General features: G+C 35.7%; 1 protein-coding gene across 2 annotated transcripts in view; it reads left to right on the forward strand.

The window, feature by feature from the left end:
* The first annotated feature begins 448 nt into the window (after nt 1–448).
* Nucleotides 449–9,826, forward strand: part of LOC107758072 (signal recognition particle receptor subunit alpha-like) — a 14,424-nt gene continuing 5,046 nt past the window's right edge. The window contains exons 1-7 of one of the 2 annotated variants that reach the window (XM_016575721.1): nt 449–650; nt 740–899; nt 3,805–3,955; nt 4,148–4,269; nt 4,389–4,507; nt 7,035–7,121; nt 8,332–8,504. In XM_016575721.1, the coding sequence (XP_016431207.1) occupies nt 461–650; nt 740–899; nt 3,805–3,955; nt 4,148–4,269; nt 4,389–4,507; nt 7,035–7,121; nt 8,332–8,504 (1,002 nt within the window). In that variant the 5' untranslated portion in view covers nt 449–460. The remainder of the gene's footprint in view (nt 651–739; nt 900–3,804; nt 3,956–4,147; nt 4,270–4,388; nt 4,508–7,034; nt 7,122–8,331; nt 8,505–9,826) is intronic. The other variant, XM_016575722.1, reaches the window with a different exon arrangement.

Consider the following 9,826-nt stretch of genomic DNA (forward strand, 5'->3'; position numbering starts at 1 on the left):
AATAGAATTGGGCCTAAGTCTTTTTTTTTTTAAGAAGAAGAAGAAGAAATGTATATTTTTATTCAGCAAGGATACAATAAATTGATCAAAAGTTACAGTAAAGACATTTCTGTATATTTGATCAGTCCTAAATTTAAATTTAATAAAAAAGTGCAGCCTTGGTTAGCATAAGAGATTTATTTCAGAAACGTTAAAAATAATACTGACCTCAAACTTTTTTTTTTTTCAAACTTTTCCCACAGGTATGTTATTTTGGCAACATTTTCAGTTTTCAAGAGAAATCAATCTAAGCACTATTTTAATAATTAAATAAAAGTTTACGATTACTATTTTTGACTCAATTGAGTTGTTGCTATATGAGGAGTATGTGACAGTAACTGAAGAGTTACCAGTAGAAACAGAGCTGTGTCCACATTGTAATATTATTTTCAGCACTTAAGCTCAAGGCATCATCATTTATATGATGTGTTTGTTTTGCAGGGAGGCGGAGGTCAGCAGCAAAGCCAAGGCCCCCGCCTCTATGAGGAATTTCAATGAGTCTGAGAAATCCAAGAAAACTGTGAAGTCTATGATTGAGACAAAAGATGGAGACAAAAGCAAGGAGCAAGGAGGCAAGAAAAGTAAAAATGCCAAAAAGGAAGGTGAGAAATGTAAGAGACTATCAATAAAGCAAATCACTGAAGCTGTAGGTTTGTTAATGTAACTGTTCTTTCTTTTCTTCTCTTTCACTCATCGTCAGCTGAATCAGGAGGGGATCAGGCTAAAGCTGCCTCACAGACTGCCTCAAAAAAAGCTGTGGAGAATGGAAACGAGGGCCTGACCCAAGAGGAGATTATCGAGAGGAACCGTGCCAAGTTCATCAGCAAGCAGTTGGGTGGTGGAAAAGCAGAGAAGCCCAGGTAGGACGCTTTATGAATTGTGAGAAAAAGCTTTGTTCATGGCAAATGAAGCCCCACTTGAATTTTGGGCCACACTGGTGTCACCGATCTCAACATGACTTCCACTAAATCGCTTAAACTGTTATTTTGTCTGATTACATAGTTATAATAATTTATCGTTTGTAAAGCAGGATTGTTATCATTAACTAAGGGGCCGTTTACATGACCCTATTCAGCAACAAACAGAAAACTTTTTATGCGTTTTGAAGAGCCTGACCGATATGGGTTTTTTTGGGGGCCGATAACGATATTAGGGAGTAAAAAAAGGCCGATATCGATATATTCTTTGTGTATATTATAGTACAGTACCAGTCAAAATTTTGGCCACTTTCCCATTCCTGTGTCCAAACTTTTAACTGGTACTATATATAGAATACAGTATATACATAAACAGAATATATATACATAAACACATTTTTTGCAATGATCACTCAAATGTGGTGATCAAACACTTATAATGACGTGACAAAGATATGTAATGGAGGCAGGGCATTTAACAATTAAACAAACTTTATTATCCAAAATGAGTCTGACATCAGTGCACTGAACAGTAAAGTTGAAGTTTATTCAACTATTTCAATTCAATTCCATTCAACTTTATTCCGTTGTTTTACTTTTCGTTAGTTTATTTCACTTCGGAACATTCATTCACGGATTTGCGCTACTGTCTTCACACACAGATGAAACTTACTAGAGAAGTGTGAAGTATGACATAATATACCTCTGTAAATAAATACAATTTAAATTAATGTCTCACTCACTTTGTGCCCTTTAATGCCCTTTGACTATAACGTGCATGTTCCCTTGGAACTGGAATCATGAGGGAATATCATGTAAAGTCCACTTCGCAGGGCACTTACGGTCGAATAAGACAACGCTTGAATGCTGCTGCCTGAACAAGAGACTTCCTGACTGAAGTAAAAGTGTTGGCTGGTGTCACTATCTTGCGCATGCGGCGGGGATCTCCAAATTCGGGCGATCCCTTCAGCTCAAGGAGCCCTCTCGAACACCACCCTCCGCGCGTCGGTAGCCCCCCGGGATCACTTGATCGGTAGGCCACAAATTTAACCGCCCGTAACTCCCGGCCCCCAGGGGGTGGTCTCATTGGAAACGGGTCCTCGAGACGTAAGCTCAATTTGGCATTCGAAGGGATCCCCCGAATTTGGTGCGGATCCGCCGTGCCGTTACGGAGATATGGCCGTTTCAAAGTTTCAATGGTATTCTATACACTTAAGCTTTAAAGCGTTTCATCCAGGATGCCAGTAGCAAACAATGGAGCGCACTCTGCTGGACAAACTACGCAATTACACCATTTACAAGCATTTTATTTGCGTTTTATGTTCTGTAAAAAAAAATTCATATCGGCGGCATATTTGCCGATACTGATATATCTGCGACAGGCTCATATCGGCCGATAAAATTGCCAAAACGATATATAGGTCGGGCTCTAGCGTTGTGGCTGTTCATTTACACAACAACGTAGAGCTGCACGATTCTGGATAAATTGAGAATCACGATTTATTTTTCTTTTGATCTCAAAATAGAGATCACAATTATCCCACGATTCTGAACTAAACAAAATAATGTGTGACAAAATATTAATTTCTGCAGTCTATTTAAAAAGGGTTTAATTAATTTGAATGAAATATTAAATATTTTAATATATAATATATGTACTTTAAAAATATATTGAATACTACAATTTTTTTATATTAAAATTATGAAAAAGTGGTTTGTTTGTTTGAATTAACGATTCAATGACTCCCTCATAAATACTTCTTGTTTCATTACTGGATGAATCAGCGTTTTTGAACGAATCTCTTGAATGAATGATTCAGTGACAAATACATTTAACATTTACTCGTTGCCACCTAGTGGAGAGACAATGCAAACGACACAAACGTTATTTGAAGCGCCAGTTACTTTCAAAAGATGACTTGCTCTTTTTTGATGGCTAACATAGACATCAATGTTCCTATCTGAACTATAAACTTTAATCCCAGTATTCTGTGATAATATGAACGACTATAAGACAGGAATATTACTGTGTAGTTGAGACTGTTTGTGAAGCTGTTTCTTATCTAAACATGGTAAATGTTTGCTCTCCGTGTCAGCGGAAGCGCAAACACAGATTTGAATGTTCTGGATTCCGGGGAATCGTTTTCATTTAAAAATGGGATTGCATGGGTGTTTGAATCGAGATTGCGGTCTTTTAATGATTAATCGTGCAGCTCTGCAACGTCATTTTGGGGCCTGAAAACACAAACTTTGCTTTTGAAAACGATATAATCTCTGTGTAAACTACAAAAACACAAATTTGTGAAAATGGTGACCTTATGCACACATGCATATTACGTGTTCAGTCTATAGGTATGCAGGCACATAGTTTTTTTTTTTTTTTTTTTTTTTTTACGAAGTGACATCGCCAACTACTGGCCTGGCATGAAAACATACAGCATTTTTTGTTGTTTTTCATGGATCTGTATGAACGGGATCGCTTTGATAACATTGTCTGTATGCGAAACTTTTCAAAAATGCAAAGGAAAAACTTTTCTGTTTTTAGTAAAGTCTTCGTCATGTAAATTTACCCTTAAACAATTTTTAAAAAATTAATTACTTGAAATAAATATTTCTCATTTTTGTTTGTTAAAATACTAAAATGACTAAAACTAATAAATAAATAAATTTTAAATGCCATATAGACAAAAAAAGTCTAATAAAAATGTATAAACAACAAAATAAATTTGAAACTTTAACTAAAATTAAAGTGAAATATAAAAATTCAAAATATTAACAAAAAATACAATAGTATGTTAATGATGCTAAAATAACTGGTTTGAAGTAAAATCTCTGTTGTATTGTACAGTAAGTCCCCTAAACCCCAGAAGCCAAAGGGGAAGGCAAACCGGGTGTGGGATATGAGCGGGAAGAGCATTGGAGAGCTGGACTACAGTGGAACCAATGGCAACAACTCCAGTGACGCACAGAACCAAGACCCTGATGCCACAGCTGAACCGGTGAGCAGTCCATTATTACTCCTGACAAAAAAAATCTCAAATTCACTGCAGCATCTTTTTACAAGCAAGCACTACTAGTAAAAATTAATTATAATTTCAGTGTTGAAGGCTGTTTAATATGCGTGGTTGTTTAAAGCTTTTAGATCAAATTGTTATTGCAGATGAAATTGTCAAGTAACTCTGTTCCTCCAGCTGATCCAGGTGGATTCAATGAAAGGGGACCTGCGAGGTGTCGATTATGAGTCCTCCGATGATGATGAGGATGAAGTAGTGCAAGAAGAGGAGAGAGTTGTGGTGGCAAACACTAAGAAAGGGTAACAAACTCACTACTATTTTGTCTTTTCAACATGCCTCAAAATGTTGAGTTTCTTCATCTGAACTTGCTGCATCTACAGTTGATATGGAATGTACATTCTGTGTGGTTTCTCTGCAGAGCCAAAAAGGGTGGTTTCGGGGGAATGTTTGGGATGCTGAAAGGCCTGGTGGGATCTAAGAATCTGACTCAGGAGGACATGGAGCCAGTTCTGGACAAGATGAGAGATCACCTCATTGGTATGCCATCGCTCTTGCCCCATGGCACCTCATTCAAAACACTTTTTGTTTACATGTTTTTTAAATTATTAGAGTTTAGTCATGGAAAACCTGGAAAAAAATTGTAATATGGTGTTTTCTAGGCCTGGAATGTTCATGGAAATTAAATTCTACTATATATAGTGTATATATACTTTGTTCTAAAATATTTAATTAGCTTATCAGGGGAGTGGAGGAGTGCTAGGATTAAAAAAAAAAAAGCGTACTGCAAAAGACCAAGACTTTTCACAGCACTTACATATTATTACATTTACATTTAGTCATTTAGCAGACGCTTTTATCCAAAGCGACTTACAAATGAGGACAATAAAAGCAGTCAAAACTAACAAGTTGTATAAAGCAAATCTGCAGGACCGGGCAGTTTTAGCAATGTGGTCTGAGAAATTCAGCTTATCATCAATCACAACTCCAAGGTTTCTAGCTGTTTTTGAAGGAGTTATGGTTGATTATGGTTTATTGCTCTTTTGTTGTTTTCATTGCTTCTATTGCCCTCATTTGTGAGTCGCTTTGGATAAAAGCGTCCGCTAAATTATTAAATGTAATTAATTTGATTAGAATAAATAAATAAAAATGTATATAAATTATACATCTAAAACAGTGATGGGCAAACTTGGCCCTTCCAGGCCACTTTCCTGCAGAGATTTGATCCAACCCTGATAAAACTCACCTGCCTGTAGCTTTCTAGTAGTCTTGAAGACAATGATTAGCTGGTTCAGGTGTGTGTGATTAGAGTTGGAGCTAAACTCTGAAGGAAAGTGACCTGGAAGGGCCAAGTTTGCCCACCCCTGATCTAAAAGTAAGGTACTATAGGTGAAAAGGTGTAATAAAATTTTATTTTAAAAACATTTGAGTGAAATAAACATTTATTAAATAATAAAATTTGTATAAATGAGTAATAAATTTAGCAGTACAGTAAACGAGAACTATAATATTTTAATTAAAATAAAAAATAAGTAAAATGCATAGAAATAGATAAAAAAAATAAATTAAAAAAAAGACATGTAAGGGATAATCAACGGTTTGCCGTGTATTAAAGGTTTTTAAATACACGATGTGGAGGCAAATGTTGCCTCCGCGAAGTGCATTTAAAATAATTTAATGCACGGCAAGCCGTTGATTATCCCGCTTATTCCATGGTCATTTGCCAAGTTATAGACAAGTTAAAACTAGTATTGCTCTTTGCAGCGCAATATTTGACCAGAAGGGTAAAAATGAGATATTTTCGTCAGTTATGGCAAGTTAGCGCTAGCATTCTGCCCGCTTCAAATCAGACACCGAGATGAAATAGTGCGGTAAGATCACATTTATTTGAATGAATTATAGCATTTATTTCAATTAATTATCGATCGATCGAGAGAGAAAGATGACAGTTGTGTGTGCTTTAACGTTACCTGCATGCTGCGTCTGTGTGTCTCTCTCTACAAACAATTATTTACTTCAAAAACAGCGCCACCTCGTTGCTGTGGAATATAATGTAGCGATCTAGTATCCAGGCTATTTTATTAATAAAAATCACGGGGAAGCGTTGACAAGTTTGTGTGTGTGCGCAGTGCAATCTCTCTCTCTCTCTCTCTCTCTCTCTCTCTCTCTGTGTGCGCGCGCGCGAGTGATGTGTGGGTTTGTATGCATCAATTAAAGCAGCGCATTAATATAGAACGGTGATTAAACTGACTTGGAACTACCTGTGCATTAAACGGTTTTACTGCATACCCGCCAGCCAATCAGAATCCAGTATTCAGACCGACCATGGAATAAAAATGAATAATACATGTTACAGAAATGTAAGAAAAGTGTGATAAAATTGATTAAAATAAAATTGATTCAAAACATATAATTTATTGTAATAAATTATATGAATAAATACTACAGTACAGTATGATATGTAGGAAAAAAACACAACAAAATCCGATTAAAATAAGGACAAATTTGATTTAATAAAAAATGATATAAGTACATCAACAGTACAGTACTATAGGTATAAAAAGTAATAAAATACAATTATATAAAAAAAAAAAAGAAGACTAAAATAAATAAAAATTGATATACATAAAAACATAACATAAATTAAATATTTTCCAAATAATATTTTCCGCATTTAAATAATACTAACTTTCCACAGTATGAATTGGGTCTTTTATACATGGAAAATGTATAGCTGTTTTTAAAATTTTTAAGATGGGGTCTCTCTCATGTGGATGATCATATTTGGGGATTAAAACCCCTCAGCTAGTTACTGAGCTTTATAAAACTTACTCGTGAGCCATAAAGTTTTTTTGATTCATGAGTCATTTGTTCTTTTCAGTCTGTTCTTATTAATTAATCTATTGAAAAGTTCACAAATCAGTCTAAATGAATTGGGCCTGATCAAAATAATACTCAAAGATTCCAGTAATCACAAACAACTAGACACCAGCTTATATACTGTGTATACAGCCTATGTTATAACTTGCTCAGACTTATTGCGGTTTGTCTTTTCTTGTTTCTCTAGCCAAGAATGTAGCAGCCGAAATCGCCTCCCAGCTCTGTAACTCTGTGGCCAAGAAACTGGAAGGCAAAGTCATGGGCACTTTCACCAGTGAGTACAGCGCTCCTTCCAAACAAGAGCTTTCCCACACACGTGTTTGTCTTCTGTCTTGCTTTCTGGCTCTCTCTCTCTCTCTCTCTCTCTCTCTCTCTCTGTGTGCGCGCGCGCGAGTGATGTGTGGGTTTGTATGCATCAATTAAAGCAGCGCATTAATATAGAACGGTGATTAAACTGACTTGGAACTACCTGTGCATTAAACGGTTTTACTGCATACCTGCCAGCCAATCAGAATCCAGTATTCAGACCGACCATGGAATAAAAATGAATAATACATGTTACAGAAATGTAAGAAAAGTGTGATAAAATTGATTAAAATAAAATTGATTCAAAACATATAATTTATTGTAATAAATTATATGAATAAATACTACAGTACAGTATGATATGTAGGAAAAAAACACAACAAAATCCGATTAAAATAAGGACAAATTTGATTTAATAAAAAATGATATAAGTACATCAACAGTACAGTACTATAGGTATAAAAAGTAATAAAATACAATTATATAAAAAAAAAAAAGAAGACTAAAATAAATAAAAATTGATATACATAAAAACATAACATAAATTAAATATTTTCCAAATAATATTTTCCGCATTTAAATAATACTAACTTTCCACAGTATGAATTGGGTCTTTTATACATGGAAAATGTATAGCTGTTTTTAAAATTTTTAAGATGGGGTCTCTCTCATGTGGATGATCATATTTGGGGATTAAAACCCCTCAGCTAGTTACTGAGCTTTATAAAACTTACTCGTGAGCCATAAAGTTTTTTTGATTCATGAGTCATTTGTTCTTTTCAGTCTGTTCTTATTAATTAATCTATTGAAAAGTTCACAAATCAGTCTAAATGAATTGGGCCTGATCAAAATAATACTCAAAGATTCCAGTAATCACAAACAACTAGACACCAGCTTATATACTGTGTATACAGCCTATGTTATAACTTGCTCAGACTTATTGCGGTTTGTCTTTTCTTGTTTCTCTAGCCAAGAATGTAGCAGCCGAAATCGCCTCCCAGCTCTGTAACTCTGTGGCCAAGAAACTGGAAGGCAAAGTCATGGGCACTTTCACCAGTGAGTACAGCGCTCCTTCCAAACAAGAGCTTTCCCACACACGTGTTTGTCTTCTGTCTTGCTTTCTGGCCTTCCTGGATTATTTTGCTCTTCTAAATCTTCTCCTGGCTCCTTCTCTCCAGCTGTGGCCTCTACAGTAAAGCAGGCTCTGCAGGACTCTCTGGTGCAGATCTTGCAGCCCAAGCGGCGTGTGGACATCTTGAGAGACGTGCTAGAGGCTCGTTCTCAGCGCAAACCCTTCGTCATCACCTTCTGTGGGGTGAACGGCGTCGGCAAGTCCACCAACCTCGCCAAGGTAACAAAAAAATTTTAAACTCACAAGGTCCTTAAAATTCTTTAAATTACCTTATAGAAATTTAAGATGTGGAATAATTGGCTTTTTAAAGAAGTGATTGAAATTAAAAAGAATAATGTTTATGCAGTTGAGAATTTTTATATTTTCTGTTTACATTCATGTGAAATACACTAATGGTAAAAAGTTTGAAATAATTATGATTTTTAATGTTTTTGAAATAAAAATACTATAGAACCACTGATCTATTATAGAGATTTATTACATATAGATCAGTCGATATAACTCATTATAATCAGTGATGCTGTCTATACTGGATGCTGCGCGACACGACAAATCCCGACTGTAAACTGCTGCCGCGTTCTATTTATGACGTGCTGACACAAATTTCAAATGATTTTCAACGGTCGCTTTGTCGCGTCCAGTGTAGACCGACTTCAGCTGATGAGACACGACAACTGTTTCTGTGGGGTGAACGGCGTCGGCAAGTCCACCAACCTCGCCAAGGTAACAAAAAAATTTTAAACTCACAAGGTCCTTAAAATTCTTTAAATTACCTTATAGAAATTTAAGATGTGGAATAATTGGCTTTTTAAAGAAGTGATTGAAATTAAAAAGAATAATGTTTATGCAGTTGAGAATTTTTATATTTTCTGTTTACATTCATGTGAAATACACTAATGGTAAAAAGTTTGAAATAATTATGATTTTTAATGTTTTTGAAATAAAAATACTATAGAACCACTGATCTATTATAGAGATTTATTACATATAGATCAGTCGATATAACTCATTATAATCAGTGATGCTGTCTATACTGGATGCTGCGCGACACGACAAATCCCGACTGTAAACTGCTGCCGCGTTCTATTTATGACGTGCTGACACAAATTTCAAATGATTTTCAACGGTCGCTTTGTCGCGTCCAGTGTAGACCGACTTCAGCTGATGAGACACGACAACTGTCACGTCCGGTGTAGACACGGTGTAACGGTTGCCTGTTACATTACAGTACATAAAATTTCACTTACCACATAAACAGAGTAAGGAGAGATGACTGAGGACGATGGCACTGATGGGTTGATGTGCAGATCCTCAGTACCACTGACAAACATATAATCTTGTAAAATGTGTGGTAAGTAGCTACTGCCGCTCCATAGTATAAACAGAGTACGTGCGATCTCGAAAGTGAAAGTGAAACTAAAAACGATCGCGCAATCAAAAGCATGATGCCAGTTTCAATGCCAGGTATAATAGCGACTCCCTGATGCCGAAATATATATGTAGTATAATTACCCAATGATAGAACTGCGAGGAAAAATAGT

The sequence above is a fragment of the Sinocyclocheilus rhinocerous genome, unplaced genomic scaffold, assembly GCF_001515625.1.
Source record: "Sinocyclocheilus rhinocerous isolate Xijiao unplaced genomic scaffold, SAMN03320098_v1.1 scaffold82, whole genome shotgun sequence".
In the NCBI taxonomy this organism is placed as follows: Eukaryota; Metazoa; Chordata; class Actinopteri; order Cypriniformes; family Cyprinidae; genus Sinocyclocheilus; species Sinocyclocheilus rhinocerous.